Source organism: Lampris incognitus, chromosome 17 (assembly GCF_029633865.1).
Source record: "Lampris incognitus isolate fLamInc1 chromosome 17, fLamInc1.hap2, whole genome shotgun sequence".
NCBI lineage: Eukaryota > Metazoa > Chordata > Actinopteri > Lampriformes > Lampridae > Lampris > Lampris incognitus.
This window is the reverse complement of record NC_079227.1, coordinates 16,068,656-16,085,388: the sequence shown is the minus strand read 5'-3', so window position 1 is coordinate 16,085,388 and position 16,733 is coordinate 16,068,656. Positions and strand designations below refer to the sequence as shown.

General features: G+C 41.3%; 1 protein-coding gene across 1 annotated transcript in view; it reads right to left on the bottom strand.

Moving 5' to 3' along the window:
* tmem94 (transmembrane protein 94) overlaps window positions 1-16,733 on the bottom strand; it is a 32,596-nt gene that overhangs the window by 3,119 nt on the left and 12,744 nt on the right. Inside the window, exons 6-30 of the mRNA XM_056297032.1 lie at window positions 15,958-16,109; window positions 14,117-14,219; window positions 13,865-13,951; window positions 13,273-13,389; window positions 12,947-13,003; window positions 11,411-11,515; window positions 10,686-10,859; window positions 10,002-10,223; window positions 6,884-7,196; window positions 6,529-6,702; window positions 6,300-6,402; window positions 5,947-6,155; window positions 5,536-5,717; window positions 5,260-5,392; window positions 5,057-5,172; window positions 4,708-4,807; window positions 3,249-3,357; window positions 2,892-3,081; window positions 2,731-2,808; window positions 2,553-2,638; window positions 2,197-2,278; window positions 1,257-1,408; window positions 993-1,087; window positions 793-886; window positions 412-582 (exon numbers count right to left, since the gene is read on the bottom strand). Of these exons, the coding sequence (XP_056153007.1) occupies window positions 412-582; window positions 793-886; window positions 993-1,087; window positions 1,257-1,408; window positions 2,197-2,278; window positions 2,553-2,638; window positions 2,731-2,808; window positions 2,892-3,081; window positions 3,249-3,357; window positions 4,708-4,807; window positions 5,057-5,172; window positions 5,260-5,392; window positions 5,536-5,717; window positions 5,947-6,155; window positions 6,300-6,402; window positions 6,529-6,702; window positions 6,884-7,196; window positions 10,002-10,223; window positions 10,686-10,859; window positions 11,411-11,515; window positions 12,947-13,003; window positions 13,273-13,389; window positions 13,865-13,951; window positions 14,117-14,219; window positions 15,958-16,109 (3,404 nt within the window). The remainder of the gene's footprint in view (window positions 1-411; window positions 583-792; window positions 887-992; window positions 1,088-1,256; window positions 1,409-2,196; window positions 2,279-2,552; window positions 2,639-2,730; window positions 2,809-2,891; window positions 3,082-3,248; window positions 3,358-4,707; window positions 4,808-5,056; window positions 5,173-5,259; window positions 5,393-5,535; window positions 5,718-5,946; window positions 6,156-6,299; window positions 6,403-6,528; window positions 6,703-6,883; window positions 7,197-10,001; window positions 10,224-10,685; window positions 10,860-11,410; window positions 11,516-12,946; window positions 13,004-13,272; window positions 13,390-13,864; window positions 13,952-14,116; window positions 14,220-15,957; window positions 16,110-16,733) is intronic.

Sequence of the window (16,733 nt, the reverse complement as noted above, 5' to 3'; positions counted from 1 at the left end):
CACTTACTGAATTTTATGACAGTTAACTGCATTTTTTCCATTTTCACTGCACATTCCTCTACAGAAGAAATAAAAGAGACTGATTTTATTTTAAAATAATCCTCTAATCCCACTTCTTGTCCTATTTGTTTCCCCTGCAACCTTAAACTGTTTCTTACCAACTTCACTTTCTCCCATCCTCCCAACTGCTGCCTGCAAATATCCCCCCTATCTTTCTTATCCCATTGAAGAGCATGTTTTTTATGTTTAGCATGGAATATGGAATCCTGCTATTGCTCGTCCTCTCCTCTAATCATGTAGCTATGTAATGCATACTGAGGGAATGCTTTTCCTTGCCTACTGGAATGCTCTGAATACATATTTGCTCACCCCTCACTGACCCTTCATCTACATTTCTACCAAGGTTCGTACCGAATCTCATGCAGCTTAACCAGCTCGTTGACCAGCACCACCAGCAATGGAGACAGTGAGACTAGCAGCCAAGCCGTTAGGGGTATGTCCCTCAGGAAAAATTTCTGGGCGCTACTCCTGTCACGCCATAGCTGATAGTCAACAGTCGCCTGGACCACTTGGCCAAGCAAACTGTGGGACAGAAAGTAGTGAAATCATATGGAACCTAGTTATTAATACAGATAAAACAAAACTGAGTATAGCATGGAATTGGTCAATGTGCTTGGAGAGACTTACAATACAACAAGAGACAGAAAGGAAAAGAGTAGTCAAGAGAGATAAAGAAAAGAGGAGGAAGTTAAAGCGCTAGAATGGCAATACAAAGAGGTAAAGATTGCTTACACCACAGGAACTGTGAGGCACCACCAGGTGTTGCTGAAGGGACTCTTTCTCCAAAGAGGCTGAGAGCGGTGCACATAGCTCAGGGAGATAACAACTGGGGAAATGATGCAAATTGACAAACAGAGGAAAGGAATGAATAATAAAAAGGGTTCCTTAAAAAACAATTTAAAATTGTTTGTGCTACACAGTTGGGTTCATACCTGTGTGCAAGGCCAAGAATGCCGCCATAACCTTCTGAGCAAGCAGGAGACTATTTGACAACTCAATGAACCAATGAGGGGCATTCTCTGATGAGCTGCATTCACAAACAAACGTTATACAGGAGTAAAATTAATTCATAAAACCAGTCACTTTGCCCATGACTATCTGTTTTATGAGATTACCAGTGAAGTGTGCATATATTCAATTAAATATTCCTTTCCATTTGCATATTACCCAAAGGCAAGGGCAATGGCTGTTCCTACCTAGCTGAGAGTATGTGAGTCAAGTTGACGCTGGTGTTTTCAGAGTTGATTCTGAGGCAGATCTCTTGTAATGTAAAGCCGAAGCCAAGGAGGTAGGCACACACCGTCAGGCCAAATTTCAACAGAAAACAGCCCAGGAAGTAGTTCTGGGTCTGGTCAAAGAGAAAATAATGATAAAATCTTAGGCATATCATATCTTAGCTAATGATTCTTATAGAATGTTTAAATTGCCAGAATATGTTTATGGTACAGGTTGATCCACATTATATAACTTTGTTAAAAGAAACACTCAATGGTAGGGAAAGTGCTCAACAAATTAGAAGCAAAATAATCTAGTGAGTCAAGTAAATTCTTTGAGACAGTACAAGCCTGTTTCATGCCATAAGCAATCATCAACTGTCGATAAAGCCACACACACACACACACACACACACACACACACACACACACACACACACACACACACACACACATAATCCAGTGATTTGCTGAATCACTGGATTATTTTGCTCCTTGTTTGTTAAGCACTTTCCATACCATTGACTGAGGGTTTCATTTAATGAAGTTATTATATATATATATATGTATGTATATGTATGTATATATATATATGTGTGTGTGTATATATATACATATATATATATATATAACTTTGTTAAAAGAAACATTCAATGGTAGGGAAAGTGCTCAACAAATAAGAAGCAAAATAATCCAGTGAGTCAAGTAAATTCTTTATGATTTTTTTTTTGCATGAAACAGGCTTGTACTGTCTCATAAAGAATTTACTTGACTCACTATACACACACACACACACACACATATATATATATGTATATATGTGTGTGTGTGTGTGTGTGTGTGTGTGCGCGCACGCGCACGTGCAAGTAGCCAAACTATAACTTAAGGCTGGCTTTGCAGGTAGAATTGTACATTAACCTACCTTTTTAGGAATAGCATCTAGGTTCTTCCCTGTGGCAACTGTCATGACTGAGCTATCTGGGGGCTTCCCTAAAAATGACACACTATAAACACATTACATAGACATGGTTAGCAGAACCTACTCACATAGCCAACAGTGGTAGTATTATTAAATTCCCTATTATGTTAGGGGTCAGCAGATAAAAATGTGTGTGAGCGTGTGTGAGAGAGAGAGAGAGAGAGAGAGAGAGAGAGAGAGAGAATGTGTGTGTGTGTGTGTGTGTGTGTGTGTGTGTGTGTGTGTGTGTGTGTGTGTGTGTGTGTGTGTGTGTGTGTGTGTGTGTGTGTGTGCATTTGCTTGTATGCATGCAGATGTACCTTAGCAATGGACAGCTGAAGCAGGACAGCCAGAGGATGTCAGTAGTATTCATGGGAGGAGGGAGCTGGGCTAGACAGGCTAAGAACTGGGGGGAAAAAAGAAAGACATATTCTAATGAAAAATATCAAATTTCATTGGCATTTCTGAAACTATTAAACCAGTATCTATTTCTTTTACCTGGATGATGACCAAACTAAGCTGACACTGCAGAAGGAAAAGGAAGCACTTGCGGATGCCATAGGTTGTGTGACGTGCCTACAATTAATATGAAGAAAACTCAATTGGCTGATGTTGCTTATTAAACTTTACGAGTTTGTTTATGTGTATTTGCTCCTAACCTGTTCTATGAGTTTAACCATGCTAACGCTCTCCCCTTGATGAAATGTGACAGAGCAGCCCAGAGTATTGAGCTGTCCAGACAGCCTCAAAGGAGACAGACCCTCTGACTCTCCATTAAATGCTCCACCAGTAGCATAGCCAAATGTCTCCCATGAACACCGAGACGGGTAAAGAGGGTCCAGGGCAATACTGTGGAGGGTAGGCAAGAGGGTTTAAACATACCAATGTATATAGACACAATGAAATTTTTTCACACATATAATTCCTGCTTTTTTATCATATGATTGGCTGAATCAGTCGTGTCATTTATACATGTAAATATGAAAAATGAGAGCGGCTGCCAGAAAGGCGGGTACCTGAGGTCACTCTGTAAAAACAGGCGACTGTTGCGGAAATTGGCCGAGCTCCCAAGACAACATGTAACCTCCCTGTTCTCCTGCATGATTTTCATCATCTCACACATTGCTGTTGACACACACATCAATATGTATATGTATTACTTCAAAGAGAACACACATCACTATGTATCTGGGATGATCAATGACAGCTTACTTCCAAGCACATAATATATCACGTACTGGGAACGGAGTCTTTGCATAAAACAGATTGACCGGTTGAACATTATGGTTCCTTTTGGGCTTCAATTATTAACACTAGAATGACCAAGGCCGTCAATTTGGCGGTTTTGAATTTTCAAAGTTTAATAACTTGGTGGGAAAAAAAAGATACAGACCTGCCGCTCCATGAATGCTCCTAAAATTGCATATATTGTATTAAAAAGAGTTTTAGATCAACTGCACAAAAAAAGTTATGATAAGATCTACCTAAAATGACCATGAGCGGTCAAAATGACAGCGCGTAATTTGCGTGTCATCGTGCGCATCATGTCACTATTTAGGACGTGTATTGATCGCATCATTTCCTTCGTGAAGTTCATTGCTCTGTCCTAGAAACACACTAGCATTCTCCAGTGCAGAGCAATAGTCGAAACTTGATTTCTGATTATTGCCAACATGTCTGGGTACAGACGCCATTTCAGACGCACCACCAAGGCGTTGCAGTATTTACAGGCATTGGACAGCAGCGATTTTAAATTGTTTGAAAATTGTATTAAAGTCGTTAAAATTTCAATTTTGGTGTCAGTCGTTTCTTAACTGACATACTAACATATGCAATGCATTAATATCTCAACTGGGTATTTATCTTGACAGAATATAGTTTAAAAACTGTGGGCGGTCAAAATGGTCGTTCTAGTAGTTTTTAAGTTCCGGTCGTTGTTTGGGACTGTTTCAATTGTTATTTTCAGTTCTTTTTTTACATTTCACATTTTATAGACCTTATTACGTTTGTTAGATTAGCAATATGTTTTTTCCGTTTTGTTTTTCAGGTAATATTTTCAATTTTGCTATTCAAGTTCGACCATGTCTCTCTGAAGTTTAAATTGTTTAAAAATAGTATTATAGTTGTTAAAATGTTAATTTTGGGGTCAGTTATTTCCTAACAGACATACTAACATATGCAATGCATTAATATCTCCAATGGGTATTTATCTTGACAGAGTTTAGAGTTTAAAAACCGGCAGTCATTTTGACCGCCTATGGTCATTTTAGGTAGGAGTGATATCCCGGTCGTTCTAGTGTTAAATCCACATCTGTCAAAAAATGCAGATGAAAGAAAAAAATCTTGTGTTATGATCATGCCATGGGCAGTACAAAAAAGGGTGGAATGAGGTATTCTTAAGGTTTTCTAATAATCCATATCTCAGTGTGAACACAAAATTGTTAAATAACAGGCAAAATAATGATTTAAACTCACTGTCAGGGGTGCAGTCAGTGAAGAGCGGCACTAAGAGAGGCACATTGTCAATGTTCTTCAAGTGAGGACGGACCTGGTGAATACCACGAGGCAGTTTGGCCTTGGGAAGGAACAAGGAAGCAAACAGAAACGAAAATACATCATGGATATATATTTCCATGTCTAAATAGCTACACATATATGTAACACAAACACACACACTACACAGACAGATTCACAAAATAAAAACAAAGAATTAAAAAGAAAGTGGCCTGTACCAGTGACATTGAGGAAGAAACAGATATGTGCACATTTCAGACTCAACATAGATGTGCAGTAACAGTGCTGGTATTGACAAAGCCTTTTTTACCCTATTGCAGTCCTCTAGAAAGCTGGGGACATCACTGTCTGTGGGCTGGAAGCTAGCAAGGTCAGAGTGGGCCTCCTCTTCTGGAAGCAAAGGACCTTCTGCCTCATCCTGAGAATCTACACATACAAATACAGTCATCTTAAGGAAAAATTAATAAAAATATATCATACACTGATCATTTGATACAAACACAGGTATCGTACCTTGATGCAGGTCATCATGAAAGGAGCCTTGACTGGGGCTTGAGGGAGCACCTTCACAGGGGCCGTCTCCATTAGGAGTCAGACATATGTGACAATTCCAGCCCGTCTCCAGACCCATCTTCTCTGCAAACACCTGCATGGGTAAAAGTAAAGATCACTATACATTTTACTTTAAAAACATACCTCCAATTGGTTTACATACAAACAAAAAAACAAAACAAAATCAGTTTCTCTCAAAACTCTGGCTACTGCCTCCCCAGGACAGGAAGCCATCACCTTGCTGCGAAGCTCGTCCTCCATAGAAAAGTAGACAAAGCGGATGCAGGCAGTGACCAGTGCATCAATGAGCCGCACTGTGTCAAGTCGCGCCTGGAACTGGGATGAAACCATACCCATGAAGATCTGACCGCTCAGTGCCTGGACACAGTCGTCACGCTCCACACCCTCACCTATACCCTCTGTAACCATTGGAGGGGTTGGGGGGAGGGGGTTGGATAGCCAGAAGAGCCAGAATGGAGAAGAGTTGAACTCCCGCTTTGCACTTTTCTTTAAATCACATACATTTCGAAAAACTTCTCCGGGATTTAAACATCTTCTGAACATATTTTCTCAGAAATTCTCCAGATTTTAAATCCACTCCAAGACATAACCCTTAATATTAGTGCTCATTTCTCCTCTGCATCTTACCATCAGAGCTCCAGCTGTTCCTGCGGGAGCTGTGTTTGATGGGGGTGGTGGAAGGCAGCTCTACACCCGAGAAGAGGCTGGGACCTGGAGCCAGCTCCACACATTTCCCGTTCAGCTGGCTTGACAGGGACACCTGCATGGGCTTGTAGGCAAAGGCCAAGCAGTAGCCTGACAGGCAGGCCCGCTGGTAGAAGTCTAAAACCTTCTTTCTGTAAGAGCAGAGGAAAAAAGCAAAAAGGAATAAAATGAGTTTAAAATGTGTGGAATGTTGGAAGGATACTGAACTGTAAGTCTATTTGAAATCAAATCTGGTTCTAAGAAATTTGTGCAACGCATGAGAAGTTTTGTAATACCTATCTGACCCTGAGAGGGGGTAGATATCAGCTCCGTCCCAGAAGTCCGTGCAGGCCTCTAGAATCAGGTCGGCCGAACCATGTGACAGCATCTGGACATTATCTATAGCAGAGAGGTTTAAGAGGCCGACAGAGTAAAACACATTAATGAGCAAGAGGATAGAAAAGCAGCAGCAGAATTAGGACTAAGTTAGATTGGATAGGCAGATAAAGATAGGTATACACTTACTGGAGGAGGAGTCTCGTACAAACAAGGAGATGAGGTGGGAGATGGGAGGCTGACGTTTGATGAAGTGGTGCAGGCGACGGGGGGCAGACTCTTTCGTCTTCTCTGCAGATGGCAGCTGGTACAGAGCCAGATGGTTTTCCTGTTTGAACAACTCCCTTGCACCAGGGGTAAAACCTAACACAGATACACATCATACACAAAGAGAGACAAAGGAAATGAGGGGGCTTGTCAGTATAGGCATAAAAACTGAAACCAAGCCTTGCAGAGTCGTACATGTTCTGTGGGTACAGAGCACATCTTTGCGTGTTGACATTTGGAGTAATACTGTTGATAAACCGTGTGCTTCAATGCTCACCTATGAGCCTGGACAGTTCACAAAGCCCCCAAGGTACATGCACGGGCAGCACAGAGCCATGGCTCTCCTGCAGTGCTAGATTGGACAAGTGGTCTGAGAAGCGGCACAGCTGCTGAGTGACATTGGCATTGCACAAGTTGAGCATAATGTTGAGGCCAAGGGGTTTAAGGGAGGGCAGGTGGCACTGCCAGGACAGGTCATCAAACTGGATGCTGACTGGGTTCTGCTGATCCTGTGACAGGCTCAGCATTTCCAGGTGGTAGTCACACACAAAGTCTTCCGCCTCTGTCTCCGGGCAGCCCATCCCTAGCTCCTGTGAAGGATGAGAGGGTGAAGGAAGAGAAGGAGAGGGAAATGGTTTTAAAAAGAGATTAATCAGGAAACATTAAACCTGGGTTCAGAAAGCTTTTTTTCTTAAAGAGATAAAGTCTTGATGCATGCTAAATAATCAAGGTAAGGAAATCACAGAAAGTTTAATTAGTTCATCTGGACACAACATTTATTGGGAGAAACGTTTCATCTCATCTAAGTGACTTCTTCAGTCTCAACTGACTGCAGGTATCCCCACCCTTATAAACAGCACAGTTGCATAACAACTGAACCAATGGCCGGTTTCATACGCAAATTGCTGTCACCATTAACTAGAATTACAATGGCCATCAGTACTATTCAGAGAAAAGGGGGTCATAGCCCACTATTGATTTTGTGGATAAGGTGAGGGACATCATTATGGAGGCAGATGAAACAATGGTATCTTATGATATTACGTCTCTCTTCATGTGCGTTCCCGTTGATGAAGCAGTGGAGGTTATCTGTATGAAATTACAGGATGAACCCACCCTTAGCAATAAGACCACCCTTAACACTGACCAAGTATGTCTGCTCCTGAAGCTGTATCTTCAGTCCATGTACTTCACATCAAGGGGGCAGTACTATAGGCAGAACCATGGGTGTGCTATGGGTTCTCCAGTTTCACCTGTAGTGGCCCACTTATTTAAGGAGGAAGTGGAAAAGAGGGCTCTGATGTCCTATCCAGGGATACCATCTAGCCATTGGCTGAAATTTGTGGACGACACCTGGATTAAAATTAAATCTCAGGACATTCCATATTTCACCAACCACATTAACTTGGTGGACAACCACATCAAGTTCACCAGGGAGGATGTGAAAAATGACAAGTTAGCCTTCTTAGACTGGGAAATTGCAATTGGTGATGGGGGACATTTGATTGTTGATGTTTACCATAAACCAACACATACTGATCAGTACTTAAGATTTGACTCATCATCCACTGGAGCACAAACTAGGAGTCATCAGGACGCGGTACCACCGAGCTGACAAAGTCCCCACTGACACAGCGGCCGGGGAAGGGGAGAAATCCCACAATAAACAGGCCCTGGTTAAGGGTGGTTATCCTAACTCGGCATTTGTCAAAACCAGGAAGACACCCAAACAGTGCACCAGCTGATCGAAAAGAGATGGACAACAGCTGCCTATGTGTAAACCAGTGGGGATTATGTATGTGGCGGGAGTGGCGGAACAGTTGAGACACGTATTTTCCAAACACCATGTCTCAGTTGCTTTCAAACCCCAAAACACGCTGCACCAGAAATCTGTCTACCCCAAGGATCGGGTCCCCCAGCACAAACAGAGCAATATAGTGTATGCTGTTAAGTGCCACGAGAATTGCTGTGACTTGTACATCAGGGAAACCAAACAGACACTGGCAAAGAGGATGGGACAACACAGAAGAGCTACCTCATCAGGCCAAGACTCCGCAGTCTACACCCATCTACAGGCCATGCTGTGATTGCAACTAGTCCCCAATCCTCTGTGAATAGTACACATTAACATTGTAACTCTGGTTAATGGTAACGGCAATTTGTAAATGAAACCGATCGTTGGTTGTGGTTGTTATGCAACCTGTATTGTTTATAAGGGTGAGGATACCTGCAGTCAGTTGAGACTGAAGAAGTCACTTAGATGAGTGATGAAACATTTCTCCCAATAAACGTTATGTCCAGATGAACTGATTCAACTTTCTGTGAAAGAGAAAAAGAGTTTTTCCTCGACAGGCTAAGAATAGGGGGTGTCCTACATTGCAAAGAATGTAATGTGGTCGTAAAGCCCTCTGGAACTAAATTGTGATTTAGGGCTACACAAATAAAATTTGACTTGACTTTAAAAAGACAAATTTTCAAGGTGTTGAAATCAATCAGTTATGTTATTCCTACACATCTCCCGTTCCAAAGCTTCGTTTCCAAATTTCAAGCTAAAATGCACGATTTCTCTCCATTAACAAGTCATTATTTTATCTACCTGAAATGTGATGACGATGATGGTGATTCTGTGATTATAGTTCAATGTAGGATGCAGTGAATCACAGACACACTGCAACTGATTTTCTCGGACAAAAAACAAGACGTAGCAGCGACTGTTGCTTGAGTACCATCAGCTCAGCAGAAAACTGTTCCTTTCCCTGTTCCCAATGGCATACTTGGACCAAAGCTAACGTAGGCAGCCTAATGTATTACAAACTTCATGAAAATTTATCCCAACACTGTTCTACAGTAATATAGGTTGTCTGTCCAACAGCATCATCGGCACATCACGTTTCAGTCTTTTTTCCTGCTGGTGTTGTTTCCAACATGTACTTATTTGTGCAACCCTGTCAACATTTTTCAGCAGCGGTATACGAAGAGTGGAGAGTGTCTCCAACCATGTCAAAGATTTATGTTAGAATTATGCAACTTCACTCCATGGTCCAGATGGATAAAATAACTGTTTATTAATGGGGGGAAAAAACGGAAATTTCAAGTTTAAATGAGAGAATTTTACCAGTGCATGAGATAATAACAATCACTGCATTTATATAGCGCTTTTCAAGACACCCAAATGATGTCTGCTATTGCTAGCTGGGAAAAACTGTCAACTAGGCCATATAATTCTCAAGATGGAGAGTATTCCTCTAGCATTACAATATGTGGAATGATAGCAGGGTCAAAAACTACTAAAATATTTATCTACGCTTTTCCAAACGCTTTGTGCAATTCCAATTTTTCAAGAACGGGACATTTCCCAAAACTTTTTCAGATGAGGCTAGAAACCCTAGAGTTACCTGAGCCTGGTCATCCTCCCCACCCTCAGTGTCATGGCTGAAGCTGACGTTGGAACCTGAGGGGTGTTTGATGCGTGTGTGTGAGTGTGGGCCAGATCTCTGAGGTCTGAGTGTCTCGGAGGAGCGAGCTGTGTCATGTGATGTCTCACTGGGCTCAGGCCCATCCCCAAGCTGGGTAGAAGACTCTGCTGGTAGACAGAGCAGAGCTTCGGCCTCCTGGACCTGATGGAAAAGAATAACGACCAATGAGGAGGCTTTGTATTACGTTATAATACAAAACATATAGTGGGTGCTCTGCAATCAATTAGCTTTAAAAAATAATAGCTTTTATTGCCATTATCGGCTACTGGAAAATTTAAATCATTACTGTTAACATCACTAAAAGCCCACTAATACTCAGCAAAATACAAAGCAGGCAGCTAGATCTGTGCAGGTAGATTTAACCTTATTGACAATATACTGAACTTCTGCTTGATAGCGTCACACTGTATAAAGATACAACAAGTCTAGCTTAATGTCACTCACACGAATGGACAGCCAGGAGTGCTTTAGAACAGCAAAACAGAACACACCAATTTTACCAAACTGTAGTCAAATGAATGGCAAAAATCAGAAGAAACAAAAAAATTCCCTAAGCAGGGTTATCTGACTGAAGTCACACACCCCAACATCCTACATACTAACCTCATCCCTGTCATCATCAGTCTCCATGCGACAATAGGAATTGACAGACAGGTCATCCCTTAGGTCGTCCTGGCTGTCGTGAGGAGGCTCAACTCGCCCACTGAAGAACAACACGGTCTCTGGACTTGGATTGGGCCATGACAGAATACCCTGCTTGTCCACACAGCACAGCACCTACACACAGAGGACACAGAATAGGCTTTAAGAGTAAACTTGGATACACATACAAGACTGTCTGTTATATATTTAAACTTACAATCCTGAAGATTTCAATACAATCCAGTGTCCTTTTAGATACTTTCTATTGTGGTCTATTTAGGATGATGGCTAACGTATGACTATCCAAATCATGGAAACCTTTGAAGATGCTCATTTTAATGGTTACTGTTGAGCTGGACTTTGCCAGGAAAAATTATGTAGCACAGCAGTTTACATCCCCAGTATAGCAGGCAAATATGGAAGGAGAAGGAAGGTAGCGGGTAAATATTTAACCGTTTGATTTGTTTGGCCATAGAGAAGGTTCTGACACAATACCACTGGTGACCGTTTTAATTTCTTCTGGATCTCTCGGTTTCTGAGAGCACAAAGAGCAATTATCATAGATTCCCATGAGATATAAGCAAGTTAAACAAAATCAAACAATTTCAGGATTGTAGCTTTAAATAAAATAGATTATATGCAGCATGCAGGCAAACATGTACACAAACAAAGCACAAACTACTCACAGTGACAGATCCCAGAGTATGCAAAAGGCTGGAAGTGTAGCAAAGGGTCTGAGACTCCCCCTTTAAGACGTCCACAAGGTGTCTCCACACACAGCGCAGCATCTCCTTTACACAGGCACGCACGCATGCACGCACACGCACGCACGCGCGCGCACACACACACACACACACACACACACACACACACAACTTTACTAACTAACCACTACACATAGTGGGGGACACACTTTCTCAACAAACCTTAAGAAGAGAAATTCAGGGGGACTTAAGTATTACTTTTGGAAAAATCTAAAATGATAACACAAACAAAACGGAAAATTTGGAAAGCTAGTCTTCAGTAGCTATAAAAAGCAAGTAGAGATAAAAGTCCAGTTTGAAAAGGCTGAATAAAGTCTGAAGCAAGTAGGCCAATATATCATCGTAGTATCAGCTTTGTAAAGGTTCAAAAAAATAAAGAAGATTCAAAATATAATTCTCATTTCATGTAGCAAGGAAAGTCAAACTGATACAAACTATGGCATTTGCAAATGGTGCACATTCCACGCACTTTTTGATTTTGCTTTCAGCTGAATTCATGATGGCTGCCTCTGGTGGAAACAGACCAATTAAGGACATCGCTTTTCAGTCATAACGATCAAGGAATTCTGGGCAAATTCCCTTCCTTGCCTCCTTTCCTTTCAATACGATCAAATTGATTTTCATAGTCATGCCAAAGGAGACAAGGAAAGGACACCAAGAACTATGCATCATGCTAAAAAGGATTTCACGCCCCACCCCGCCCCAATTACTGGCACAGGACCTTAGTGGGGCTGACTTACAATTATGCGATACAGCCAGAGGTGGCGTATCGTCTTTTACAGACAGATTCACTCTGATTTCTTGCTAACTACTTTCCTGTTTATTGATCTGTAGCAATAAACATGGCCACAACCAAAACACTGATGTTTTCAGAGAAAGATAGAAATCTACTGTTGATTTGATTCAGCTGTTCTCTGATTACTACAGACCGGCAAACAATGCAGGGGAAGGGGAGGGGGTAAGAGATTGAGTTATACCAATGATGAGAGGTTCTGGGAACACAAGTAGTATCCAGGGGTCGAAGGTGGGAAAAAAATGGCAGGGTGGCCTTCCAAAATAACATGGCGATAAGATGAGTGGAGTCATTCAAGTTTAAAACTTACATCGAAAGGTCAAGACGTCTTGACTGATAATCCATAAAGGAGAAGAGTGACAATAACCAAAGAGTTTGAAAGGCAAAATAACTTGTCGTGCAAGATGAAGAAAACGGAAAACAAAAGCAGGGTGCTCATTTCAAAACCAAGGCAGGTGGTTGACGGATGGAGAATCGAAGAGGTGAGCTGAATCAAAAGGTGTCCATGAAGATTCCCATTACAGAGAAATAAGATGGGGGTTGAGATCTGTGCACAGGGGTGCCACAAAGGGGGGGTAGCAGGGGTGGGGCGGGCGAAGACAGCGAGCGAGAGGAGACAGCAAGCGGAGGAAGGAAAGGGAAAGGGACACAGTGGGAGGTTATACCTGGGAGGAAACCACTTCCGTGTAGCTGCTTAGAGTATCCTCAGAGAACTTAGCAAGCTGGGGCAAGAGAAGAGTCTAGTTAAAAACACAGAGGGAGGGCCTCCCTGCATCTCCTCTGTGTGTGTGTGTGTGTGTGTGTGTGTGTGTGTGTGTGTGTGTGTGTGTGTGTGTGTGTGTGTTAAAGATGTCAGCTACAACATGGAGCACAAAAGGTATCCTCTTTGTTAGTAGCAATAGCCCTCTGTTTCCACATTGCAGTACGCTTGGTTAATAAGGGTTTGGTTTGTGAGTGTGTGTGGATGGGCGGGCGGGCGTGTGAGTCTCACCAGGCCTGTGGGTGAGGCGCGGCTGGATTCGGCGAGGACCCGGGCCTCTCCATAGGCATTCACCAGCACCCACATGACAGGGAAGAGTAAAGGCAAAATAGGCAGAACCCCCATCAACTGGAAAACAGTTTCACACATTAATTTTTCATCTCAAATATACTCATCTACACATTGTCTCATTTAATCTTTAGTTTGGCTTATTTAGGCAGCCAGTTACATTGAGATTAAAAATCTACCTTTCAAGAAAAAAAAACAGCCAGGAAAACTCCATCTTAAACATATAAAATTTACTTACAACACAGTGCAATATGTCAATATGAAAACATTCTTTTAAAATTACATAATATTCCACAGTCACAATTCCCTGCACAGTATAAACACTCAAAATGCTGTAGAATAGCATTCTGGGAGGTTACCCATTACAATGTCAATGCATCTGTATTTAATGATCAACATCAAAAGTTATTACAATGTCCAAACTAAGGTCAAACTCTTTAAAGATAGGACACCACGCAAGCTTGACAAGGTAAGCAAACATACTAGAAACTCCACTGTTTAGTTAACAGTAACCATTCGTTTTGAATGTGTGTACCTGCAGCTGGAAGAAATTGAAGCAGGCAGGGGTGAGGCTTGGTGAGTCCAAGAAATAGCGGACAGTGTTAACCAGCAAGAACGCCACCTAAAAGTGGATGAATGAGACACATTATCATTTCAGCAAGAAGCAACAGCTACTTCTGGAAAAAATAAAGGATCCTCCATGAAAAGGCAAAATGGCTTCAAGCTGAGGACAATGGATGTCTACTGCGCAGCAGAAACAACTTAGTTCCCTTATGCAAGTGCTCACCAGCACGATAGGGCATGCTAGCTTGGCCATGAGTGACTGCACGGTGAACCTCTCATTATCCAGCGCTGTGACCGGCCGGGACAGTGCCAACTCCAAACTGTTCCTGCTCACAAGAAGATAAAAAGGGATAAGATACGGCTTGAAAACCATCTGTCTGTTTCTCTCACAAAGGGAATTCTACATTCAAGAGTAAAAAAAAAAAGGATTCATTTGAATGGTTGTTGCAGCTAGAAAAGCGCTTTATAAAATGCAACTTGATTGATTGATTGATTAAACCCCACTGTAATTCAAACGCTAAATATGAAGATCAGCTAATGTAGCATCCTATGCCTGTAGCGCAGCAAGTTGTGCACTAATAGGTGACTTTTTATAAATAAACTTGTTGATCTCCTGTCTGATATTACCAAGTTGTTGCAATGTTTTTTTAATTCTTTCAACTGCCTTTCTATTGTACACCGTACCTCATATTTTCCTTTTTAGAACCATAAAGTATGAAAAAAAGAAATGAACTCCACCCTACCAAAACAAATCAATGACAAAACTGGGGGGGGGACAAAAAAAACAACAACAAAAAACTGCACACCAAAAATTGAGAGAATCACCTGGCTTGCAAATCAAGTTAAACCCTGCGACTGATTATGATTAAAATCCCAATCTCATCCCTATAGCCCCCTATCCTCCCTATTGTCCCCTCCTCACACACCACTGGCATGCTTACTACCATTTCCCTTATTGTTGTGCGTAACGTTTGTTTCTGCTATTGTGTAACTGTATTATTCGTGATAAAATGTGGAGTGTCTGATGTTGTCCATGTGTATATTGTGCTGCTGAGTTTAATGTGTACCGAAAACACATTCCACTGGCCTTGGTCGTGTGGCTAATAACTCAACTAAACTCAAAACTTTATTGCAGACTCAGGGTCCATCACAGACAAAGACATGGTAAAAAAAAAAGAAAAGAAGAAGAAGCCATAAAAGATAAGAAGCATTGGTAAAAGATAACCCAAGACAATACCTAGAGTAAACACAATAAAATAGCATAAAATGAACAAATCATTGTCTTACAAGGAGGAGGCTATATACCAGTGGTACCACTGCCAGGATTGGTAGGTAGCGTGTGGCTATGATCAAACTATCATAGTCATTGAGCCGGCAAATACATTTTTACATGAGATTTCTTAGAACAGCCTGAAAAATATTGACTCCTGCAGCCACAAACATTTCACTTGTACTACACCATCTAGGTCTTTTTCGTAGTATTCTCATAGCATCATTATAAGCTACTCGAAGTCTCTGCAAGCTTGCTTTTTTGTAGTGTACAGGTGTGCAGAATAAAGTGGTGTACAATACGCTCTGAACAAACATCTTCATACTAACTGAACACATACCACACTTGTGTGAGAGAGTGTTTGCTTGTCATCATGCGGCATTGCCTATAAATATCATCATCGTCTGTCATTTGTTCAGTAATATAATGTCCAAGATATTTTTCACCTTATTACATACCCCAAGATTATTAATAGACAATTTAAAATGAGGAAATTTTAGATAATTGACCTCGTTGGTTCTGCAGATCATAACAACACTCTTACTAGCATTGTATTTGATATCATACTCCAGACCATACACAGAACATATATGAAGTGTCCACAATCTAATCTAATCTAATAATAAACGTTTCTACCGGCATCCTGACAGGCATTTCCCCTCTTAAATTCTCCTGTCCACAGGACTGTGTACATATATTGTGTGACTTACATTTAGGAACTAAGAAAATATTACTTACATGTTATAATACATAATGATAAACACAAAGCCATATTTAACGACAAAGCCTCCCACCTGACAGCATCTAATACTGGAGTGTGGACCACTCTGAACAAGCGATGTTGTTGGGGACTCTGAGGACCTCTCTTGTCAGGGGCCCGTGGGGAGGGAGGAGGGGAGAATGGGGGAAATAGATCTCCAGGCTCCAACACAATATGCTCGTCATCCTGTAGCGAGGTTATTGACAAGGTTTGTGAAACACTTAGCCTTATGGCTAGGCAAGAATGGAACAAGTTCTTATAATGAAACTATTTCTGAAAGAAAAAAAATTTCATATACTTCATATTCAAGGTTAATGTGTGTGTGCATTAAGGGAACTAACCAAAAGTAAATGCAAGAAATACATGTTGTCATACACAATGTCTGGGACAAAAAAGCATGTTAAGCTTTATTTGCATCTATACTATACAAGTTCAGAATTGAAATCAGACAATTTACATGAGGTCAGATTGCAGATTTTTTACCTCCCATTAAGGGCTACATGTATACATAATGGTCTAATCATTCAGATTTTATACCACATTTTATATAAAGTACCTCTATTTCAGGATACCATAGTATTTAGGGCAATTGGCTTTACAACGATTTCTAATAAGGTAGGCCTGTTCAATGTGCATCATCAGTGCAGGTGTAAGAGAGCAGACAATAGCTCGCTTCTATTCTAGAGTCTTAAGTTTGCCTTTGAAGGTTCTTGTTGGTGTTTTTCAACATGGGGAGCCAAAATCTGAAAAGAAAGGTCAGGGGGGAAAAAAGCAACCCCCCCCCCCCAAAAAAAACAGGTAGTCATTACA